Source organism: Dufourea novaeangliae, unplaced genomic scaffold, assembly GCF_001272555.1.
Source record: "Dufourea novaeangliae isolate 0120121106 unplaced genomic scaffold, ASM127255v1 scaffold55, whole genome shotgun sequence".
In the NCBI taxonomy this organism is placed as follows: Eukaryota; Metazoa; Arthropoda; class Insecta; order Hymenoptera; family Halictidae; genus Dufourea; species Dufourea novaeangliae.
In genome coordinates, this window is record NW_015373934.1 from 1,109,105 (window position 1) to 1,135,441 (window position 26,337).

A 26,337-nucleotide genomic window follows, 5' to 3' on the forward strand; every position below is an offset into this window, starting at 1 on the left:
GCCTGGTTTGGTATTTCTTTCGTATCTCGAGCTGCCTCGAATCGAGAGACCCTCGACACTCCTCCCGACTCATGAATACACGCGCGAGGCAAATCGATGAATGGCGAATAGAACGCTGAATTCCTTACGGCGATACGCCGTGGGGATGGCTCTGAATCCGTGACTTCGGATTCCTCAAAGGCGGTATACTTTTCCCGTGGGTTTCGTGAATTTTTACGAACGAACGGACTCTTATCGAGACGATAGGTCGATTTCGGGACTTGGAACACGGATTTCCCTGTACTCTGTACCTTTACGAAACAATCCAGAGTTCCATAACTGGTTGACGATGAATACTATACAGGGTGTAATAAAAGTATCGTAGGTCCCTGAAATGAAACACTCGTGAGGTGATTTGGGACAAGTTTTTCCTTAGGAGAAATGATATCCGAGGCTTTGTTAACGAGATATTAACGCAAAAACCCCGACCAATCGAAACTCGGTCGGCACACTCACGGTCTGATTGGTAGAGGTTTTTTTGTTAATATCTCGTTAACAAAACCTCGGATAACATTTCTGCTATGGAAAAACTTGGTCTAAATCACCTCACGAGTGTTTCATTTCAGGGACCTACGACACTTGTTACACCCTGTATATCGATAGGTGGTACCATCGAGTAATTCACTATGGTTACAGTTTATTTTTATTCTAATGGAACTCCGGCCTGAATCCACGGTTTGCACTCTGAAAAATCGATGAACGACGGATTGCACCTCCGTTAACACCACTGCCCTTCCTTTTTAATTCGCGTTGAAAGGCTCGAATCACGATACCAGCCACGGATTGTTCGCGTAATCGGTATTAGCAGCGCATTTGGGAAAGCCCAGTCGATCCAATCCCTGATCTGCGTGTGTGTTTACGTTACAGGGCAGTGCTCTATTTAATTCTCTTACAATAAGTTCTTTCTATTATATGAATGTATATTTGGCGAATGTATTATTATTATTTTATTTATTTATTTATATTATTTATATTACTCGGGCTCCAGTCCTGATTTTCGGGTACTATCGAAAACTTTACTGTATCGGGCGGAGATATCGAACGGGCCACCTCCACACTTTTTGCCCCCACCCCTCGTAAAACATCAACGTTACTCGGCGAAAATACGGTTAGTGCTTTTTTAGCAACGAACTCGAGCGTAGCCGGAAAATTCCAGAACAGTTTATATTAAGTTCGCCGTGTAAACGCGTTTATGAATCCGAGGAATTTCCCGAGTTTCCGCGAGACGTGGCTCCTGTTACGATCTAAAACCCGGTCGAAGGAAATCGATCGTTTCGAAATCGAGGTCGAAACTCTCAGGGAAGCTTCCGAGCTTCGCGTTCGAGTTCAGACAGGATACACGGTTAATTCCATTTTCGGGAAGATAAAGAATTAGGAAGAAGACAGTTAATCCCGTTGGGGGGTCCTTCGATCATCCAGAAGGGAGGAATTCACGTATAGGAAATTCCGTTCCGCTTGGTGAAACGGCGTAACGATCCCCGACGTAACCGCGCATCCGATAATTCGATTGATAATTTCGACAATTCCCGATAATTTCGATCGATGCAAAGTGAATCGGTCGGAATATAGGCGGATGATTCCAGTCGAATTAAACGACACGAAGGTAAACTCGTCGCTTCGAATACGATTAATTGCCTCGGAAGACTTCGAGGCAGGAATAATTGAGCGTAATTTATGGAATTTTTTAGTCCTTCTTGCTAAATTTGTTCTGTTATTGGAGTTTCTCCACTCGAGATGTGGGTCTTCGAGAACACGATTCCCGTTCGTCGTGATTAAAACCTGGCCTTTTCGTCCGTTCAATAATCCCTAGGAAACGAAACGAAATTTTCGTAATTACCTTACGCGAGTAAAGGCGCGTTCGACGTGCGCAGCTCAGGGTGGGGGAAACACGGAAGAGGAACGAATCGGCCTGGAAAATGGAAATCTCTTTAATCACGCCACTTTTGCGTAAGCGTAATTCACCGACACCCGCGAACATTTCGCCAGTTCCCGTGGAAATACTAAGCCCTCCGGTTCGTTCTTAACCGAGTTATGAAAAGCTCTGTCGTCTTCTGTTCTCTCGCCGTTCGGGTTCGCGACTCGCGGATACGGATGAGAACCGTCGATTAAATACTCCTGTCGCGAGGATGGATAGAAACGCGGATGAAACGAAAGTTTCACGGTCCCATTAAACTGGAAATTTCACCGTTCGAGGAGGTTCTCGAGTTTCTTCGGAGATCGACGGGGTTCGTCGAGGATCTCACGAGACATCGATAGAGCGTCGGAACGGAGACGTAGACGTGGATTCGTCGAACAACGCCGGTATCCACGTTCCAAGGAGCTTCTTCGATAACAAGTGAACTCCTCGGAGGACAAATTACACTCGTTTATAGAACGATCCGCTGGTATTTCCACGGGAATAATTAACGATCGTAGAAAAACCGGTCCAAATACAGACTACGGTCTAAATACATATTATACAGGGTGAGTCGCCTAACGTTCGCATCCCAAATATCTTTGTTGTTTCTAAAGATACGTCAAATGTCTTAAGGACAAAATTAAATGGTTCAATGGAGCTCACACGATGCCAAAAAATTTTTCTTTTTTGAAATATAAAGGTCAACTTCATTCTTTTAAATGGAACCACCCTTTTTCTGTGACCATGAATGACCTTGAATAATAATAGTCACTGGATTCCTAATGAAAGGGACTATCGTTGTAGGTGTTTAAAAAAGGGTGGTTTCATTTTTAAAACTGAAGTTGTGTAATATTACATGGGTGACATCAAATGATAGTGATAATTATTTGACCTTGAGATAACGCTCGAGTTCTGTGAAGGTCACAATCAAATATTTAAATAGTACCCTATATTTTTTTATTGATTCTACTGATATACGTTGCCTCGACCACTATTTCAGAACCTGTAACTTTTATGTTTTCAGGTGAGAAGTCTGGAGGATACACGGGTAAACCTTTGCCAACGTATCGGCCAGCCTCGCAGCTGGTCCCACTGGGAGGCGCGGCAAGATTGTTCTGCGAAGCTTATCTCGGTAAAGTCGAGCTGCCGGACGCGAAGAATTCGGTGACCTGGTCGAAAAGCGACAGCAACGTCACGCTGCCCAGTCACGGGAGGATCGCCCAGCACAGGGTGTCCAGGTGAGTTATTTCTCCACCAACCGAACCCTTAAATAATTCCACTTGTACAGAATCCAACGTGGGAAGAACCGATCGGTCTGCTCGAAATTTTCCTTATTTATTCGGATCTTTTTCCTCTGGTTCTACAAACGTACACTATCGTTCGTAAAATTCGACGTATATACAGTCACACGCACAAATATGGGTAACATGTACATCGCAAAGAGGGTGGATTATTTAACACTAAACCTACCGAGATTTCATGTATACCTAATCCTACCATGAGCGGTCAAATGACCGCTTCAAAAAAACATATGTATCTTAATATAGAAAGAGATTTTAGCAAATTTTTTTCGGAAAGCAAACAATAAAGAAAGTTGTGAATATTGAAAAATGGGTTGTATGTATATTATAGGAAAAGTCAATAAGCTACATGGTGATACAGTAACGTTGTATACGAGAAATTCTAAACGAAATTTCAAAAACGGTCATTTGACCGCGCATGGTAGGTTTAGTGTTAAATACCGTTACAAAATTTTCGCGTAAAATTAATATCACGATAATAATTTCGAACAATGTGAACGGCCTTCTATTAACTCAACGCGTACATTTAAATAATAACGATTCGAGAAAGAACAAAAACGCGCCTACAATAACGTTTTCGTTCGAACAGAATGTCCCCCGCATTCGATTGGAAATTGTCTCCGTCTAGATCGGTGGATCACTTTCTCGATTCGAACAAAGCTTCCCTAACGAACCTCCTGTTTTCTTTTTTTTTTTATCTCTGCTTTGTTGGAACGGTCAGAGCGTTTAGAAGTTCATTAGGTGAACGAAATACCGGCAGCGATTTCGAACGACGCGACCGATCGGGATCGAACGTTACAGGAGGAGGAACAATCTTCGCGAGCCAGTGGCGAAACGGGAACTGTAGAACGCGCGTAGCAAGCAAACCGCTAATTAAGTGGCCGGGGGCACGCCCATCCCAGTTCGCCCAGCAAGAGAGAGAGTATCGGAATTTCCCTTTGATCCGGTGCCGCGTATCCTGCTTCCGTAAACCTCGCGGAATGCCTCCGCGAATCGGTTAATAGGAGGTTTGTCTAACGAGGAATCGGTAATGAAATCCCCCCGTGGTCGTTATCGCCGAATACGGAATTTCCGTGCTGCCCACCCTAAAGACGATTTTTCGTTTCGTCGTGTTTCCGACAATCGATACACTTAAGCTGCGTATACACTACACAGGGTGTTGGAAAATAGGTCAGGTCCTTGAAAGGGGTAATTTCAAACAAATTTTTAATTAGGAGAAAGTGCTGCGAGGCTTTGTTAACCCCTTGCCTTTAACATTAAGTCAGACTTGTATCAAAATGAATTTAATGAACAGAAATATCACCTCTTTCATTGGAAAAATATAGTTTTCACATATTAAATGTGAAATATTAACCCTTTGCACTCGGAATTTCTAATTTTCCGTACATTTTGTTCCTTCAGAGAGGACAGTCCAGTGCAGAGGGTTAATTGACAATTAACTAAAATCTGTGGGCTGTCCCAGTGTCCCAATAATTTTCACCTCGAATATTAATGCAATTCTTATATACTTTAACTATTCATTTTGTGCAACATAATATACAGATTGAATAGTAAAATTACGGTTCTTTCCTTACGATAATTCCGCCATCACTTCCCACTTACGTAACGCATTCTTAACATACAAATTGTACTTTCATTTTTCCAAATAAATCGCAATCCCAATGTAATAATAAAACTTGTACACAATTCTTTAGGCGTTACCTTTTTAATAATTAAAATAAATAAAGTGACCGTATTATGGACACTGGCAATCGGGACATTTATAATATTATTTCCAGAATATTTACGCATTTATTATCGAATAACTCGACAGTATTCCGTGGCGAACGACGAAGATGTATATCAAATTCGGGGAACAGTCGGAATCGGTTACGTCTCAGATAGAAACGGAGGGGTGACGGTGGATTCGGGCGACAACGGGAACACGCAAACGGTCGGATTAATTCTGTAAACTATTGCCCCGCGTAAACACCGGTCCCGGGATATAGGGAGGGTGGCGTATAATCGGCGTCCGACTACGAAGTGCTGGTTCCTCCCTCCCCTTCCATCCCCATACCCCGTTGTCCGCGGTTTCCGCGAATGCAAATGCTCCCACGTTCAGCCATGTGTCTCACGGGTAAATTTCGAAATTGTACTGCAAACCTGTCCTCCAATTAGTGACCGCATCCGTCGCTACGGGTAATGGCACCAACGTGTGCGCGCGTCCCGTGTAACGAGACCAGACTGCGTTTCACGGTGAACTGCGAGCGGAACCACGAAATTCCTCTATTAAATCCAAGACGTCCCACGTTCGACGATCGACTGAAACGTGTGGACACGGTCGACGAGAGAAGTGGTGAAAAATATTTAAAATGAAACTTTTTTAGTATAGTGATTCCTCGATTAATGCAACACGAGAGTCCCCCAGTGGAACCAATCAAAACAAAGTAAACAGAAGGTAGAGGCTCGGCTTCGGTAAAAAAAGATATTTATGAGGGGTTGAAAACCTTTGCGTCTTGCCACGAATGTAAAGTATGTCGCACTCATCGAGACATTACTGTATTATGGACTCTAAACGTTGAAATTTTTTCAAGTAGCCAGGTTTGTTTTTTATATACGAATCAGGGGAAGAATAGTTTAAGGTGGGTGGTCAAAGTAGGTTACCCAGTTGGCCAATTTCTTCATCCCCAACTGTAGATTGACTAGGTTAAATCTCGTCAATATCTAGCGCTCTCAATGTAACTATCGTTGTGGAAGCCATCTTTGTTTCCGTTATATAATTTACACTTAGACTGCAGGTGTTTTATGGAAATATTAAGTTTGCGTAGACTACTTTACAAAGATTGGAGTCAAATAGAAATTTATTTACCCTTTTCAACCTTCTATACGATTCAACGAAAAATTAAAACCTCGGTACTTATATCTAACAGTTTAACTGTACCGAGGTTTAGAGGATCGTTTGTGGGATAAATGTGTAAAACCCGCGGTCTATTTATAAGATAGAATAGCTTAAAATCGATGTTCAAAGCAAATCGGCCAGCATCCCCTAACAGTGGACTGACCACGTTAAAGCTCATCGAAAACGATATACCCAACAGAGTGAACCTCCTCTTGTAACTGTCCATCAGAAAGGTACACTACCCCTCGCTGCAGTCTATTCCGCGATAAATCACCGAGACTACCTTCCCGTTCTCCCTGTCAAAGTAAACAGAAACGATAGCGATAGATCAGAATACTCTTTCCAGCAAGAGCCACTCAATATCCCGCGAACCACAGTCCAAGCCACAGTCGCGATGAATATCCCCTCGATCCCATCGATCGGCAACAGGACACACGCTTTCCCCGTGGAAGTTTCCGTTTCCCTCTCGGTCGAGTATGTTTCTCCCACTGGTCTGGCGTCGTCTCCAATTATACATCTCCCCGTCGATCGATTGTTTAAACGGTCACGAAGTCGTGGGCTACCGTCGATCGTGATCCCAAACTTACGGTAAACGATCGTTCCACGAGCTAGCATTTCTTGGACAGGTTTGCTTCTATCCTACAGGACCACAAACTCTCGACCACGGATGCCAGACACGACCCCCTCGAACCAATGAATTTTGTAGAATATATGGATCTTGTCTACCTTAAACGGACCATGTACGCTATGCACACTGTGTGACGATTAATGGGATTATTATATAAATAGATATATAAACCTAAATGGGCGTAGCCAGGGGACAGTTGGAAGAAGTAGCTTTTCATCTACCCTGGAAGAAAAAAATTGGATTTTGCACCCCCTCCCCCTCGACCGATAACTTGACTAGGCCCTCACGCATGTATATATTTATATTATTATGTACACCCACGAGCAAACTCGGTTTCCGAAGTTTCTGAAATTTATGCCAAATTACCATGCATATTAACATTTATTTCAGTACTTGAAATAAATTTGCCAAGTGCTAGGAGGCCCTTAACCTACGTCACTTTTTCTCCTAGTTAAAGCCGAATTTGCTTGTGGTTGTACATATTCGCGTATACGTTATAAAACAATTTTGTTTTTTTTTTTCGTTCATATATTTTGAAGTAATTAAAAATATTAATTATTCAAATTAAATGGAGCACCTTTTGCTACCAGGATCAGCGATCTTTCGTCCACGCGAGTTCCCATGGAACGACAAAACCGTGTTCCCGCCGGACTGATCCGCACCTGAGGATCTCAGGTCCGTCAGAGTCGACTAGCCGCGGATCCGTTTGTGTCCCGGCGATTAGCCTTTTTGCGACGGTGGCCGCCGCTGCGGGCATTATAGACGTAATAACACCGGGAGACAAAACTCTCCAGGGGGAACAAACGAAAGGAAGGAAACGAACAAGGAAGAAAGACAATCGAGGGATTTCGAGGAATCCTTCAGAGCTGTCCTCTCTCTGTCTCCACGCGAGTTGCTCCGTCATTACACTAATGATACCCCCGGGGGTGTTGTCTCTTTCCCAGTGTCCCCCCTTTGCACCGCCAATTCTTTGTCCTCCCTCCTACCTCCCCCGTCCGGAGGAAACAGAAAAATGTCGACGAGCAATCATCCAGTCGGCTGCTCCCGATTTCTTGCCCATGGAAGACGATCAACTCGAACTTTCTGGTTCGGCAAAATCGTTTTTCGGCGAGTACGGACGGTATACACAGTTCCCCGAGCGTGTACGTTCTGTAATTCGATGAAAGTGCCTCTCGTTCCCCAAACCGACACCCCCACATTCCACCCTCAGATCGCTCGATCAACCCCATGGCTTCCTGTCGATCCCCCTCGATCCTTCTATCCTCGATACGAATATCCCACTCATGCGTTGCCAGGAAAGCAAATCGAACGGAACCCACGTCCGAATAGACGAAAACCTTGACGGTCTAGGAGGGAGCTTGATCGTTGTCCAGAGGTCCTAGAGCTCGCGGTGTACGCGATCGATCAAGGGTGTACACCCTTGCGGTGAAGGAAAGACTTCTGTCTGCCAATCACGGTCTAATTCCGAAGCAGCCTGAGAATCCAGCGAGTGCAGGTCCCTTCGGTATTCACGAGTTTCCGCTTCCGCGGAATTATCCGACAAGGATCCTGTCCAACCCTTCCCCAGAATCGTTCTTACGATTCATCGAGAAGTCGATTCGTTTCTACAAAATTGTTCCCGTCCACAACTGAACTTCATTTTTCGCGGACGACTTCAGCTAACCCCGTCGGTCATCTACCTCTAACGATTTGAAATCAGGATCGTTCGACACAACTAATTATCTTTCGAATAGTTTATTAACGAAGTATTATATGTTTATGGTCCCGTCCGAAGACAAGATTCAACGAGAAAAATTCGTTGAATCGAGGGACACTTCCGCGAGCACAAGTAGCTGAATAAGGAAGAATCCTCGAAGAGATCCGCGTAGACGAAGAGTATACGCGCAGCGATAGGAGTCGGCGGGTCCAATTAAACGCGAGGTCACGGTGGATCTGCCCTGTGTCGATAAGGGAGAGCTTTTGTCCAAGGGTGTGTGGGGGGGGGGGGACAAAAGTCTCTAGAGGTCAAGTCGCGCTGGACGGAAGAGAGGAAGAACCGGGTCGTGGAGGACGGAATGTAGCGAAGCCAGGGTCACGGGCCTCTCCAGAGCTCGTTGCCCGACCACGCTACTGCCTCCTCCTACTCCTCACGCTTTTGCCCGTCGTTTTGTCGCCGAGCTCTCGATCATCGTGGCGAGATAGCGGGCTCTGTACCGGCCACGGGTGGTCCGTCGTCGGGCTTCTCATATTCTAAGCGTCGCCGCTCGGTCAGGATTAAACGAGATCGTCGATACCTGGTGCCCTCCGACTCGAGAGACGGCTCTCTCTCTCTCTCTCTCTCTCTCTCTCTCTCTCTCTCTCTCTCTCTCTCCCCCCCCCAATATTCCGTTCGCTTTTAATCGAGCTTCCATTACGTGCCGGCAGGATCGAGTTAATACGAACGGTGGGCTCGTTGAACGCACGACGAGCCCTGTCGTTGGCACGTCGATCGCTGTGCCATGATTGGAATGGACGCAGGATAGGCTCTTAGGCTGTCTTGTGATCGCTAGCTTCCTGGACGTCCGTCGTCTTGGATTCTCGGTGACACTGGGTGCATTAGACATCTAAAACTAGGTCTTAGATCCCCCACAGGATAGATTTCTAGGGTCACTAGCTTCTTGGACAGGTCCGTTATCTTGGATTTTTGGTGACACTGGTTGCATTGGACATCTAAAGTTAGGTCTTGGATCTCCCACACAGATAGATTTCTAGGATCACTAGCTTCTTGGACAGGTCCGTCATTTTGGATTTTTGGTGACACTGGGTGCGTTAGACATCTAAAACTAGGTCTTGGATCTCCCACAGGATAGATTTCTAGGGTCACTAGCTTCTTGGACAGGTCCGTTATCTTGGATTTTTGGTGACACTGGGTGCATTGGACATATAAAGTTAGGCCTTGGATACCCCACAGGATAGATTTCTAGGGTCACTAGCTTCTTGGACAGGTCCGTTATCTGGGATTTTTAGTGACACTGGTTGCATTAGACATCTAAAACTAGGTCTTGGATCGCCTACAGGATTCCTAGGATCACTAGCTTCTTGGACGGGTCCGTCATCTTGGATTTTTGGTGACACTGGGTGCGTTGGACATCTATACCTAGGTCTTAGATCCCCCACAGGATATTTCTAGGATCACTAGCTTCTTGGACAGGTCCGTTATCTTGGATTTTTGGTGACACTGGGTGCATTGGACATATAAAGTTAGGTCTTGGATCCCCCAATATGACGGAAGTACTGAATCTCGAATATCAATCGATGACCGAGTCATTATAGACCCCAATAAGAAAGTTCTGGTGTCTTTAAGGTAGGCTACCAATGGAAGTAGCAGATTGATCCACTAGATAATTCTGTAGGCCTGTTTAGACCTCTGATGGTCACTCTAACGCGAAGAACTCTAGATCCTGCGCCAGCAGTTACCATCACAGAACGATAGTAACAGAATATGAAGATCTCATATTCTCTAGCCCCACGTGGACAGTAGTAGCCGTCATGTTTCGCGTCCCCTTTTCCTCAGAATCGACAACAGTCAATTTCTCGAATCAGCTCTACCTACTAGAAAATATACAATCCCTTCGGCGACATCTATCAAAGGCATCCACCAAGAAAGTTACCCAACTTCTACTCAGAATAACTACTTCCTCAACGCGATTCCAAGCAGACGGGGAAGTCTATTCCCCCGACGAAGGACCCCGTTTCACGATTCGAATCCCCCGGTCCAGGAATCCGATAAAAAATCCTTTCGTCAAGGAAGCAGATTTTCCTACTGCTCGTCGACGAAACTGTCCAACGAGAGAAACGTTCTCTCCCGAGCAAGGCTCGTCCCCCGTCGCTCGGAAATACCGCTGACGCAGCCTCTGAATCGGACTTTCCTTGCTCTTCCGCGGTCCGTGTGCAAGCGAAATGGTCTCATCTTGACAAAGAAGACTCCCTCCGCTATCAGTCTACGAATGGGGGCAGCCTCCGCTATAAGTCCGTGGACGTAATAAAACCGTACGAGTGTCCAGAGAGACCGTCTGTCGTCCACGGCGTGTTTTGAAAAATAACACCAAGCCATTTCGAAACTTTACCCCCCCCCCCCCCCCCCCCCCCAACAGCGACTTCTGTTTCGAGAGAATCAACCGTGAAATCTCGAGTAGTCTCTCTTCCTGGCCTCCTGGGTTGCGAAACTTTCGACGTACCGAAACGGGAGGATTTCGCCTCTTTGGACAGGGAGCATTCCAGGAGAGCCTGGCGAAAAGTTTTACAGAAACGATCCAGGGACATACGCCGCGAGAAATACCCTCGAGGAGAAGAGTACGTCCGTTTCGAATAGCGAATTCAGAGGGCAGGAACCGGATTCAGAGGTTAAGGGTGGAGACGATTCATCGTCGAGAACGTTCCTCTAGCGATCCATCAGTCTGGAACGAAAGGGGTGATCGATAGACCGAATTACCAGGTGTAACGAACAGATATTCTCCTGTCGGAGGGCCCGATCGACGTGGACGACGTCGACGATTCGCCCCTGGCTCTCGTAAATCTTTGAGCGACCGGCCTGCACGGGCACTAATAAAGACGGATTACGAACGGCCGAGCAACGCCGACGCGGATCTATTAACGTTGATTATACGAATGCAAATCCACGACGGTAACGCGCGCCAGACACTACGGCCCCCATCGTTTTTCCTCTAATGGAACGCGATTGTTCTCGCGGATGGAAATCGGACAGGTGGGTGGCGGTTCGCTTTGAAATTATTTTTTTTTTCGGATCGTTCATTAGCACACAGAGTTTGTTCCATAATTTGTATTGTATTGCCTTGGTAGGAAGAGCGACCCTTTATACCGTTGAATAGCCCGACTCTTTGAGTATACAGGGTGTCCAACCTAACGTGAACACTGGTGAATGGCTCACTTGTTTTTGAAGGCGCACAAAAAATGCGAGGGGAAAGTATTTATTTAGATAAGATTAGATAGAAATTATTGCGATATGCAAACAATTTTGTAGGTCATATATTTTTTTAGAAATTTCAAGGTCATCGATTATTTTAATGGGACTAACGACCTGACTTTTTTTTATAGATCAAGATTATCCTTGACTTTTTTTTCAGATCAACACAAGAATTTAAATTGTGAGCCATAGAAATTTATACACTACGGTAATCATACAATAATATAAATAATAATAAAGATAATTGCATATAAATTATACTATGCTACCTTGAAATATAACCAAACATCTGTACAAAATTTAAAAACCCTCAATAACCTAACCATTTTTCGTCGTCTAAGATTGACTATGGTCGACTCTGATCGAGAATAATACCCTTTTCGATCGAACAACTAGCAACAGAATTAATTTAAATTAGTTCGCCTTTCAACAATAATCTACAGAAAAAAAACTAACGTAAAATTCGAATTGTTGATACAAAAAAAAAAAATAGATTCCCGTCAATTCGAACGTATCCTCTTTCCTCGAAACACCCCATTGACCCAGCCCACCGTCACGCGAGGGTTTAATAAATCTTCATCAAGGTATTCTGACGTCCACGAGTCACGAAATTCCCCTCCCGTAGTGTCACAATTGACCCGTAACGAACGTCCACGATTCTCACCCCGTCTATATCCTCCCTCCCAGTCGAAGTCGCGACAAATTCAACGTCTCCCCTTTACTCTCACGAGGAGACAGAAAGGATCGATGAAAAGGGATCCCACGAACGTATCGATAGGAGGACGAATTAGAAAGAAAAAAAAAACAAAATAAAAAGATAGAAAGAAAAGAGGGGGCTGGGGGGTTGAAACGGAAAATCGGCTGAACACAGCATCTCTCAAAGCGAGGCTGGATGGTTCGTAGCAAAAAACGGTGGAGACAAAGATCGGTGAAATATTGAAAAGAGACTCGGCCGGGGAAACGAGAGCAAAAGGAATCACAGTGGCCAAGAGGGGGTTGGGGGGTGAGAACGTGGAGGGAATGGGGCAGCGAGCCGAAGAAAATGGAGGAAAAAGGTGAACATCGATGGGGGGAAAAACGGTGTAGAGATGAGGGGGTGGGGATCAGTGGGGGGATAAAAACGATATTCGATGAAGCAGAGTTCCATCCCCCAACCCGATCCCCCCTCGAGATTGTGTCGAAGAGGGATGGGCAGCAATGAATGCGACGCAATTACTGGGAGGTCGACCCACTTTTCTGCGTCGCGTTAATTGTAATGCCCCCACCCTCCAAAGCCAGGGGCGAATTTTTCCTGGCGAAACACACGAGAGTATCGGACAAATGCGAGGTGGGAACGGGGAGGAATAAAAAGAGGGGATGACTGCCGCCCTCGCTGTCGTCCCTACGATTTAATTCAGTTTTCTTTATTTTCCCCCCTTTTTTTTTTCTCGCTACGTTTTCTTTGCGCAATTACTTCTCGTTTCCGAACCGGCATCTCTCGAGCGACACCTTCTGGGCTCTCTTTTCATCGAGATTTTAAAGCTGAACTCTCTCCCGTCCTCCCCTGTCTTCTACTTCTGACGGGAATGTATTTTCTTTCTGGCATCCGTTTGACGGTGAACGTTCTTTTTCATTTTGTCGGGGAGAGTGCATCGTGGGAGTTTTATTGTTATCGATCTTTGTGCAGTCGGTGGGGATGGAGAGTGAAGAATGTTTTTAATGGATTTTACGGTCAGAAGTGTTCTGTATTGTGTATAGAAATGATAGACAGTATTTCTTCTGTTTATGATTCCACTGTACGGTTATTGTTTGCAATCGTTAAACTAACCGAGAAATGGGCACGATTCTATTGGAATGATACATAATAAAGTGGAATAGGGTCTAAGATCGTCGTACTGGCGTTTAAATAGTTCATTTAAGATTAAATTATTGTTACCGAGTGTCAACTCGTTGAAGAAGAAATATTATTTTCTTAGGAAAATTAGAACTTCCACATTTAATCAATTATGGATCTACGTAAACGCCCAATTTAATTATTCTTAACCCTCCGTGACCCCTCCCCTGTGGATCTTTTATGCTACAAGCGAAATTTCGCACTCAAATATTTACAAAACGAAGGGATTGTTATGAAAAAAAGAATCTTTTAACATTCAACTTAAAAACAACTGGGTCGTGCAGGTAATAGGGACACTGGTACCTCTGAATTATTTCAGTAGGAAGTAGTAAAAATAACAGGCGTCACGAAGGGTTAATTTAGAGGATGTCGGAGAACGAGGAGAATAATATAGAAGAATGAAATTAATTGTACCAAACGATCCTTCGAATTCCACGGGGTCGAGACCCGTCGAAATCCGAGCGCGTGCCGGAATCGATCGATACGGCCGATAATACGCTAATTTAATCAAGTAAATTGCGCCATCGCGTCCTATTCCGCGCGCTCCCATCGGTCGCGAAATCGAATTAGCGAAACGGTCAAATGTTAATTAATCAGTTTGTCGCGGGGCTATCGTAACGTTTCGCGAATTTACCCGCGTTTTCAGTTCGTCTGGCGATCCTCGAGCACGTTCCTCGAATCCTTAAACCCTTTTGTTCCCACTGTTATCTTATGGCTACGTACTCTAAATTGCAAAATAAACTGTTAGTATCATATGTTTGCGTATATATAGTTTCTTCTAATTTTATATCCGTAAAGTAAAGCTGCGTCTATACTATATGACATGTAGTGTTATATAACAAATTGTTATATATCCTTGCTGTACAACATGTTTCAGTAACTTGTTACAAGATTATAATCTTTTTTCTCTAAAGATTAATTTATAAAATGATGTTTCTATGAGATCGTACTATCCTTTTGGAAAAGTCTGTGACAAGCTTGTATAACATTTCGTATCTAATTATTAATAATAGCGTCACACTCGATGGACAACATACATATAACTATATAAACAACAGAATGTTATATAACCGTTTCTTTTTCTATTTTTCCAAAATTCTTTTTTATGTTACATAGTGTAGACGCGGCTTAAGCCAAAAGCTTAAGAGTTTCCAAACCATGTATGCACAGTATTGAATCAACCATATTGAATTTTGCATTTATGGTGTCAGCTTCGTTATCAGTGACCTCAAAAACGCTTGATTAAAAACTTTTCCAAAGTTCCAATGACCTTTTGACTTTTGGCCAGTAAAAACGCGTTTTCAGAGCACTGTATACTGTGAGAAACCGCGAAACTTCCCCCGCAACAACGATTATAATCGAGCGGGCTCGCCGAACTTCATCGTGAACTTACCTACGAGTGAAAGAGAGGGAGAAGGGGGTGGAATTACGAGCAATGGAATTCCTGCAGCGAGCTCATTTCGAGAGAACCTTCCTACTGAGGGAAATCTGTTCCTTTTCGGGGATGGGGGGGGGGGGTGGTCCCGAGCCAGTAGAGAATAGAAATGGGGGATGAAAAAATGATTGACCCGGGGGTAAGGGTGCAGAGTTTCCAATGGGCTCATTCATCGATCGCCACGATAGACTTTGGTCAACGTTTTCACCCCCCGAATGAAGAATGCTATCCTTCGAATGGGGGACAATTCGAAATTAATTTTCCGACCCATTATGTCCTTGGATCGTGAATATGGAGTCTGGTACTGGGGGGTGAATTGTCGTTGGATTGGTAGAAGTCTATCTAGATGTGGCCAACGTTAATTATGGCCATGTTTATGGTATGTGAATTAGGGGATGGAGGATCGGAGCTAGGTGCTAAAGACCTCAGGTTCGATACACGATTATCGTCCCAGAAGATGAGTTTATGGGGTTGGAAGGGGAAATCCATACATTCAGTCTGGAGATTAAATCATATGGGCAGCGTAAACGATGGCAATGTTTATGATGAGGCAGAGAATCGGAGCTAATTGCTAAAAACCTCTGGATGGGTACCAGGTCTAATACCTGAATGATATCATACCTATTGCGACACCACCAATGTTCATTTCGGTCCCAGGAGATGAGGTGATTGAGTTGGAAGAGGAAATCATAGATCGTGCCTGGAGATTGAATCGCGCAGGCAACAGATACGGCGTTCCTATTTACGCTCTGTGAATTAGGAGAGGGAGGATGAGTTTAGTCACTGATCAGAGCTGTTGCTAGATTTACGTCATAGGACCACCAATATTGATTCCGATTCTAGAGACTGAATCTCTGATCAAATTCATCTGATCAAATTCATTATCTAGGTAAACAGTTTCGAATGAATGATAAAAGAACAAACAAAAACGTGGAAATTCCAATATTTACAATGATATTTCTTCGTGAACGAGTAGACTCGGCAAGCAATTAATTAATCTCATTAACTATTTAAAGATCAGGATAACAATCTTAGATACTGTCAGTTTCAGTATAGTCAATTATTCGAACGATATTGTTCCCAACTCCACTCCATAGATCATTCTAGAGTCTTGTGAACAGAAGGGTTGATTATGTTTACCCTGTATGAATTAGGAGACGGAGGATCAGGTTTAGTCGATGATCAGAGCTGTTCCTGGAGTATAGATCTCTGATTCGATTCCCGAGTGTGCACCAAAGCATCACTCCTGTTACGTGATAGGAACAATTAGGCGTTGATTCCAGTCTTAGCGGATGAATTTTGAGAGGAACTTCATAGATCACGCTAGACACTAACCCATATTAACAGAAGTGGCAGCCATAGTTTCCCCTACACGACTTAGAATAAGCATCGACGGACAATCAAAGTAGCTTTCTCGACGATCAAAACGGTCGCCGTATCGAACGATCGCCCGTTTCGAATCAAAAGGTACAATACCCCTTATCCGTTCAACCAACCGATTCCTTTTCTCGTCTGTACTTCAGCCTATCCCCTCGGATGGAATACAACTCGCGATGTCGTATCATTTCCTATTCTATTCACCTCGTTTCACCGCGAGAACACGCTCCCCGAGGCTCAGAAGGAGATTCCCCTCCGCGGCTCGACCCGTTTCCGCGTGTGTGGAGTCAATATTTCAGCAAACACCGCCATTGTTCTCACCGATCACGGGAAAAAAATTTATTCTCTCGGGGTTGTTAAAGGTTCGGCAGATTTCTTGGAACACGTCCAACGACTTCCGGTCCGGCCCTACTCCCACGAATTCATACCACACACGTATGTCTCTTCACCCTATTTGCATGGAAGCAGAGCGCGGCGACACGGCCTGGAAACTCGCGGGCGCCAACGCGATATGTATTCGAAATGGCTAAACCGTTCCCTCCAGCCACCCCTTTCCCTAAACCCTCTGCACATTGTTTCTCGAACCGACCCGCACGGAACTTGGATCCACATCGCGGATCTCGCGGTTCGCTGACTTTCCGTTCCAAATTGCTGAATCCCACTGGGTTTAAAGTGGTACACACGCCTGGGGAATCGATTAACCAGCGGAGAGTAGCCGAGCGTAATTCGTCCTAGGATCGAGGAACGTTTTGCAAGAACGTTGAAACGCATCGAACGCTTTGATAATTAACAAAATCTCTAACTGGATACAGTAAACCCTAGACGAGTGTTCGAAGGTTCCTCGCCACTGAACATTAAATATTTAATAAACTAATAACCATATACGACTGAAAGAAATATCATTACCTTCAGAATTCCAAGCTCCACCGCTATGCTACACCTGATTAAAAATTTAACGTTACACGATCTGTCGATACCGAGAAGTCTTCGAACACTCAGCGAGAATTTCCTGTACTTTTACGTTCGACAGTGATTTCCCAGCAATTTCACCGTCGTTACACCTCGTTTCTCATAGATCGTGCTTGTCCATTGGGTCGAAGATCGACGGACACGTCGCCAACGTGTGTAACAGGGAGAAATCGCGGCCCCGGACACTTAATCCCAGAGTCTGACCCCGTGTGTATGTGTGCCTACGCACGCGAAACCTCGGTTGGAAACTTAATCTGGCCTGATTCAGCCGGCTGGAATTTGACAGACGAGACCCGTCGTCGTTGTCCGCCATTCCAGGGGAATAAGGGGTGGATGGGAAGGGGAAGTGTCATCGCGGGATCTCACAATGTGCCGTTTAATTATTCCGTGCTGCCGGGGCGCGGACGACCCGACAGGAAATTGCGTCACGCGCATTGTTCCTACTCGTCTCTGCTGTGTTTCAGGCCTCATCCGCGCGATTTTGCCACGGGAAACCGGCACACACACACACACTTTACGAAACGAAGCAGATTCGTAGAAGTTTTCAGCTCTATTCTGTGGATTGCAGACAGCTCTCGATTATTGTCTTGCTTGTTCTACACGATTATTGTCCAGGCGTTGTCCCTACCACTGGGGAAGGTACCATAAGCAGAGTTGGGCAGAATTTTATTCGAATAATACACAGTGAAAAGCAGCAGTATCTAAGAGTGTTGTTCTGAGCTTTAAACAATGAATTAGACTAAATAATTGTTCGACAAATGTCGATTCATTCATAAAGAAGTATTATTTTATTATAAGAATTGAAATTTCCTCGTTTAAATAATTAAAAATGACGAAATACTTTTTTTTATCTTTTATTCGTTATACGAAACTTTTTATCTAAATTGTTTGGCCATCTCTGACCATAAGCAAACCACCTTTGCTCTATTTTCGGTACCCCATGTTACCCCATAGTAGGGGCAAGACGGTTTTTCTCTGGTTATTTTTTTTAAAGCTCAATAACTTAATAGTCTGACTTTGTATTGTCCAAAGCATGTTTCAAATACTAGACTGTTAACTCATCCTTGTATCGTGATTCATAAAGACTTAATTAAGAGTTACAATTATCACATTACTTATATTTCTCCTTAGCTTCCCAAACATGCCTTCCTCTACATACCTCGAAAACTCCTGGAAAATTGGGTCGTCGTCGCAAACAAACACCGCCTCAGCTGGCTCGAAATGTATTTCAGTCGCGAATTAACGAGGTAAAAGTGCACCAGCTCGATGCTGCGAACCACGAAACGTGTACCAGGGTCTGCGGCATAAAAAACAGTCGAAAGAGCCCTCGTCGGAAAATCGTAAACCGTTTTACGACCCGAACGAACCCCGAATACTTTTCCACGTCGTGTTGCAAAACTGGTCCACGCGGTTAGGAATTGAATAATCCCGCGTTTTTCTTTGTTTTTTTTTTTTTTTTTTTTAAGGCAACGTCGATCATCCCCCCGAAATCGGTTTTTCGACGCATAACCAGAAGTTTCAACTCACAGAGGGTTGGAATCCAATGCTCGTTTTCCAACCGCCGTCTACACACAAACCTGGTATTTCATTCTGCTGTCGGTTTTAATTACAACCCCAAGGTCGGACGGGGGTGTTTTAAATTGACCAACTTTTCCGCGACGCGAATCGACGACCGCCGTACAATTCGGACAAGTTTTAATTAAAAACCCCCCCACCACCGTTAGAATGCCGAAACAGGCGGGCTCGGGCGATCGTTAGGTCGATAGGCGGATCCGTGAAAGCGGATTCAAGCACGTGGAAAAGGTAATGGGGTTTGCTTTTCAATTCGAGATTCAATTTTCGCGCGCTGGCGGGTCCAAGTATCGATCCACGATCTTTCCAAATGGATTGTTTTCGACACGTTCACTGGGCCAATGGGAAATTTTCGTGAAAATCCGTATCAGGCTGTTGCGAACTATCGAAATAACGTACAGTAAAAAGTCTCTGTACGCGGTGGTGTTTTGGAATCATTGAGTTTGAGACGTTAGAATATAGATTTTTTATCGCGAAAATGCTCTCTCTTGAATTTCTTGAAAAGAATGGGAATGTGACTCTGTGAGGACGAATGGAAAGTGAGGAAGACTTCTTGTTGAATGGAGATAGGCAACTGCCACCTATAAAGTGGTCACATGATTGACAATTAGAGAGACTTTACTGTATTTATAGATGTAGCTAGCTTAGTCAGAGACCTATACATGGTGTCCCACCTAACGTGAGCACCGTTAGTGTCTCACTTCCTTTGGTTTGCAGACAATTAATTTTAATAAATGCCCAACGCGGTATCTATAACTAATATTAAGTAAGTGAACAGTTTTGAAAGAAGGAATTGCAACAAAAAATCAAACACTCATCCGTCCCTTCAGTCAATTTGACACATTTTTATCCTAATAAATTATGTTATTCTGTCGTGTATAGGTAAATTTAGCCGAGGCTATGCGACTTTTATTGTAAAGAATTTGCAAATTTAGCTATTTATTCCATCATTATATGAATTTTTTAACGCTGTGTCAATTTGTCACCGGAGACAAATTAAGTTGGGAAAATATAGGACGGATGAGGATTGATCATTCGCTTATTTTAATATTATATTTCAGTCGTTTTCATAAATAATGTTCACTCATCGGTACGTGTTCATTTACTTATGCATCCACCACACATTGTTGACTACATCCATCCGAATATGTACACCTAATATGTAATCCGAATATGTAAACCAGTCAATATACGAACGTCACCGAAACACACGTGACCAAAAACTCTTTGCACGCGATGACACGCCAGTCAGCGTGTTAACGGACAACTAACCTATTATTCCTCCTCGATATTATTGACGGACGATCGACGGCTATTCCACCCAGACGACCACGATTGTCTGATAATTTTTTTTGTTTTTTTGCCCCTTCCATCAGTCGCGTATCTTTGGGATCAATCGACAGAAGAGGAATGAAGATTGATGGGTCGTCTCGTAACGGGGGAAGAGTTCATAGAACAGCCGGTAAATGTTCGAAGTATCCCATCAATTGAAATAGTTTAAATCGACTTAACGGCGCGGAATTTATAGAGTGTTCGGGGAACACTCGCGCGTTACGATCGCGCATTCGGCCCACGGGAGATAGACTTTAATCTCGTAAAAGGTGACGGGAAATCGATGGATCTAATGATTCCTCCAGCCCTCCCTCTTCCTCCATTGCCGCTCCGTGCCAACATCGTTCGGTCTGATCCTGCTTAATTAAGAGAAACCAATAAGCCCCACCCTCCGTTCAACGTCGTAACCGTCTCGGGATCGGTTTCAGCATCAAGTATATACACACAGTCTGTTGAATCTTAATTAACGGTCGATAAAATGTACCAGTTTCCTATGCTCTTTTTCATTTTCTGATTGAACGTCGGTGAAACGATTGGATCGAATAAAGATGGGGTCACGTGAACCTTGTAATTTTTTTTTTCATTTTTTTTTTTTAAGCAAATTATCAATTTCTTTAACGCTAGATACTGACCAGGATTGAATGTGTATGGTAAACTATATTGTATAATAGAATGATATACTATTTCCAGCTGTTCGATAGAACATCTTTTTGGTTAATATAATATTTATTTGAAGAGACCTTTAAGATGACGGTACCAAAATTGTTGTCAACCCTTTTTTCCCCCCAGAGTGTTCAAGGTCATCTTCAATTTTTTTTATAGATAAACCTATAATTTTTTTACTCCCATCTTTTAACAAAATCTTATCTCTTCAGATGTCAAACGCTTAAAAATATTAGTTAGCCAAATTATTAACGTTTGTACCTAAAGTTTCAAGGACACTGACAATGATCGGTGTGTAATCGACCTACAAAAGTGTATTAGAATCGCAGGGGTAATAAGAAAAAAATGTGACAGCGAGTAGTGTTCTTTGGAATAAAAAAATGGACAAGGAGGCTCGATCGGAGCGATTAGTTTAGCGATCCAAGGGGAAAGAAGGAACGTGTCCAAGTGATACCAGAGGCAAAAATAATAGACAACTGTGGACAGCTGACGGCTCTATAAGCTTAATAAGCCCGCGAAAGGCTCCGAGAGATCGCGCGAGCCTGATGGAAGAAGAAGAAGAGGAGGAGAGAACGCGAATCGACTGATTTATGGCCGTTTCTCTGTCGATCGTCGATCGCTCTGAGCCCTGCTTTCCCTCTCGGCCGAGGAATCTCCAACTGAGAGATCGCGAGACTTCCAGAGTAAAACTTTCGCGAGGTTCTAGAACGGAGGAGGATCGAGAGCCGGTTGGACGATGCTCGTTTGAGCGTGGAATAACGTTCGAAGGATCGAGTGTTCCACGAAACAGGAATTCCCTCGTTATAATCTTACAGTACTCACTTATCGATATCCTCCACCAGTTCGAACACCATTTTGTCGAAACAAAATTTCGTTAATCGATTTACGTGCGTCTCACTGGTGTCCAAAGAATACAAATTCAGCAGAACCTAGAAAGCAACAAATGTTCTTTTAACTCCGAAAGTTTCTTTTTGTTCTTAATGGTGGTATCTCGAGATACTAATAACAATTCAAAATTTATGTTAAATATGGTAACAAATAGCCGTTCGGATATTGATTATTTCACTACTTTCCTGCTTGTATAATATTAAACTTTGTAAATTTTACACACTAAGTTTTCTCAGTTTAGAGACTAGTCGAGATACAACAATTAAGAACCTAGAATGATGATATAATGACAGAAAGGAGTCGAAAAAACTAATCGTGTCCAGAGCTTCTCTATAGGCTTGTCGCCAGTACTGACCGGTGCACTATATGCTGCCACGTTTATGTTATATTGCTGTCACCGATAGATGCGTTCTGTTTGACGGTCGAATCGTATACTGGTCCGATGGTTGTACGCGTAGTCGCTTATTACAAAGGATCGACGAGTGGTGGAAAATACAGAATTTCGGTTGGTTTATGTTGTGGAGAAAATAGGGCCATATGTATTGTCTTTCGAATTCCTACAAGGCAACGTCGAACAAAATAAATAACTACTCTTACATAGGGACAACGAAATATTTTTTTTGCACGTGACCAGGGGCTGTCCTGGAATCCCCGTTTATGACTTTTAGGGTCCTAGACGGTAACGATCCCTTCGTCCATCATCTACCTGCGTTAGGTCGCAACGCTCATGGCTATAGGATACGAAAAAAAAAAAAAGAAAAATACGGTTCAACGTCACTTTAGAATTGTCCCTGGTACCGTTTACCAGAGTCGATCCAAACAGTGAAACGTTCACCGAGACTTTATTAACCCTTTGCACTCCGATGACGAAATCTATGTAGCGGGAACTTTGTATTTTTATACGTTTAAAAATTAAAATATTCTTCACTTTTCCATGGGAACCTCTACTGTTACATTGCATATATAATTGTGTATTAAAATTAAATAGTCCTGGAGTAGCTGGTTGCTCATAGTAAAAATTCATCGGAGTGCAAAGGGTTAAGTCAGAAGGATTAGGGTCGTACAACACCTCCATTCAACGCGAAAGGACCTTTCTTCGTGATTGATTCAGAAATAAATACTTGGCCTGACAATTGGTCGACTGTGTTCATGGTTAAAAATGAGATCGGTCGTAATTCAGATAAAATACCTGTAGCGATCTCGAAGGATCGTGAACGTCGGGAACCTTGATTTCCGCGGCGTTGGGAGGGGGTGGGGGGACTCTAGCGAATAAGAAACGATTACGTGAGGCCAGTGTTGATGACTTTTTATTTCGTCGTGTCGGCCCACACTCTCGGACTGATAGATTAACGACCATGATTTCAGGGAAAACAATCAGATCATCGGCTCTTATTTGGAGATCGAAGACATAACTCTGGAAGATTACGGGGAGTACAAGTGCGAAGTTAGCAACGGCGTGGACGAGGAGATCACGTTACCTGCTCACGTTTACCGACAAGGTAGGTAACTAAGCCTTTTAATCTGTCCCCCCTCTCCTTACCCTCTACGATTAAGAAGATCCACCACCGCCCTCGGGACTCCTCCCGGTTATCGTGCAAATGAGGCTGCGTGCGCGAAACGCGAAGGACCGAGAGGCTGTAAAATACCGTGTCTACAGCTCCGTTCAAATCTTACGTATGCATGCTAATCGTTACAAGGACCCCAATTGTCCGAAATCCATTTCAACGGGGTTTTGTAAGATGATTGTATAGCATTTATTGTAAAAAAAAAGAAGTCACTGTTTTATTAACCCCTTCGCACCGGTGGACGAGATATCTCGCCACGTGATTTCGTTCATGATATGCTTTAAGCCCTCGTACATACAGGATGTCCCAAAATAGGTGTAAGTCCTTGAAAGGGGTGATTCCTAGCGAAAAAGTTGTTTCTAATCACTCAAGAAATCACCCCTTTCAAGCACTTACACATATTTTGGGATACCCTGTACACTACTGTATATTTCTTTATCTTTGCCAGTGATTCCTTTTCTTTTTCTTTTGTACTGAAATATTCTACAATACGTTAATATTACCAATACACTTTTTGTTTTACCGTAACCTAACTTTAAACGGCAAATGCAAATTTATTCGTTTAACGAGTATACTCGTCTTCAAACCAACAACAAATATTATCTTTTTACGACGAGTATATATACCCGACACAAACATCGAAAAGGTTACGCCTTTAACACGCAATTAATCTGAATATATGTTTACGCTTTTTTTTTCTCAGAGCCGCAGTTCGCGCTTGGCCTTCAAAACGGCTCCTGGAGGAAGTCGTTTCTGCTCGGTGTGCTGTTCCTGCTCCTGTTGATTTCGGCGGGCGCGTTTTACGCGCGTTGCTGGCTGCCGATCGCGCTGCTCTGCCGCGACAAATTCGCCCCACTCGAGGAGAACGGTAATTATCGAGGGAAGGGCACATTTTTTTTGCCCCCGATTCACTGGGACTTTTAATTACCGGCTGCAAGCCCCGTTCCTGGCGAGGTTCGCGCGCGCGCACGGCAGTTTTCACGTTTGTCAGGCGGCATTGGTCTAAGAATCAAAGGGAAACCCCTCCGTACGTTCCTCCGTCGCTTTTCCCCCTCCCCTTCGTTTCCAAGCACTTAACCCCCGCGAAAAGAGCAATCGACTCCCCTCCACCCACCCCCCCCCTCCCCCAAACGTTTCAAACTGCCATCCTGACCCCGATACTTTCAAGAAATACACGGCAAAAGGAATGATATTTAACGCTTTACCGCTCGTGGATTCGTTAACTTGCTTCAGACACTTTTTCTCTTGGTAATTTCCCTTCGACACTCACCGAACACTGTACAAGGTGCGTTTGAATCTGCACAGGCCGTAAGTCAACACAGGCGTCGTCACTAACGCGTTAGTTGGTCCGCCATTTTGTGTTCGGCGATCACGTGACCAGAATCGGCCATTTTGTTCGCGAGAGACCATGTTCAGTTTCGAACATTTTTATTCATTGATGCGTACACTCCCGTTCGTAAGTATTTGGACGCTTATTTTTAAGGGAAGGGCCTCCTACAATTTGGTATCGGGAATTATTGAAATTTATGCCAAATTAATATTCGATTTAACATTTATTTCAGTACTTGAAATAAATTTACCAAGTGGTGGAAGGCATTTCTCTTTCACCATCTCTTTCCCCTGTCGGATCCAGGATCCTTTAATTAGGTATTAGGGAACGTAATACAGAGATAATTGGTGAAACCGAAAACCTCGAGCCTCAAACACGCGTTCTCTTTCCAAAAGGGTACAGCCATCGAAAAACCGTCTAAGCCGTCAAAAGTGTCCTCAAACCAAATTGGACTCTGCAATGGACCGTTCGAGTAGCTCGACGAAGAAAAAAGCAATCTGTACAAATTTTCAAGCCCCTATCTCGTTCAGAAGGGGGTGGTCACAGGGAAAATTCGGTTTATCGGTTTTCCCTCAATTTTTCCCAATTCCAATGCAAAAATTTCTACCAAAAAGAAAATCAGATATTTTCGAATTTCCACTTTTCAGATACCTTCTACCCGCACCAAATCCGATGATTCGCTCGTAAAATTTCTCGATGTGTGGATACCGACGCGACACATTCACCAGAAATTCCGTGCTGCTCTTCTTTTAACGTTTTGGGGTTCAGGGGGAAGCGAGCCGAAAATCAGAATTAACATATCGAATTCCCATTTCGTGCATGCTTTACCGTACGTATGTATTGCCTTTCGATGGCGCAGCCAGAATCGTCCTGTGTGTGTAATATCCGTAGAAACATTTTCCGCAGCTCGCTGGTCGCTCGCACACGGTTTACTTAATCTTCGGTTAATCCGGAAAAGCGCCAGCGGGCTGCGTAAACGACTTCTACCCCGTTCGAATTCCTTCGTTCCTTTTTTTTTTTTCCTTTTATTGCTTTCTCGAAACGAGCGAGTTTAACGGCCGAAACCCCTCCCCCTTTCGATCCGCCTAGCGGAAACGACGCGGCTACGCGCCGAGTAATTAGGTGATCGTCCTCGAGAACGATCGCGCGAGGGATTAAACGTGGGGAGGGGGATAAAGAGTAGGAAGAAACCCTCGAAAACATACCCTCTAATGGACCTCGAGTTGGGCGCGCAATCTCGTTCGAATAACGATTACCGAGTCGAAAAAGATTCCGACGAACTGAGAGTGCTCGTACGAAACCATATTTTCCATTACGGTTGAGGATTGAACTTGTCGGAATTAGATAAAGGACTGTTGGATCTGTTTAATTTTGTCAATTTACGAACACTTGATTATTTTAAAGATATGCAGGGTGTCTCCTTTAAATGATAGCCCATTATACAATTTGTACTAAGAAACCATTAATGACTTCCGATCGCGTTGAAACTTTCCAGCTCGTTACTCGTTAAAATCACATTTGACGAAGCTCCCGATTTACTGGCCAGTTCAAGATCTTCATTCAAGAACTTTCATCAAACATTATTTCTTCGAATTTACTACGAGAATATAATTTTTCGTCTAATTCGTGGTAAATCAAGAACGTGCAC

The 26,337-nt window shown here is 43.9% G+C and overlaps 1 protein-coding gene across 1 annotated transcript in view; it reads left to right on the forward strand.

The window, feature by feature from the left end:
• The window catches only part of LOC107195246 (single Ig IL-1-related receptor-like), a 131,524-nt gene that overhangs the window by 96,323 nt on the left and 8,864 nt on the right, over window positions 1–26,337 (forward strand). Inside the window, exons 3-5 of the mRNA XM_015585048.1 lie at window positions 2,961–3,174; window positions 23,160–23,293; window positions 24,063–24,227. Of these exons, the coding sequence (XP_015440534.1) occupies window positions 2,961–3,174; window positions 23,160–23,293; window positions 24,063–24,227 (513 nt within the window). The remainder of the gene's footprint in view (window positions 1–2,960; window positions 3,175–23,159; window positions 23,294–24,062; window positions 24,228–26,337) is intronic.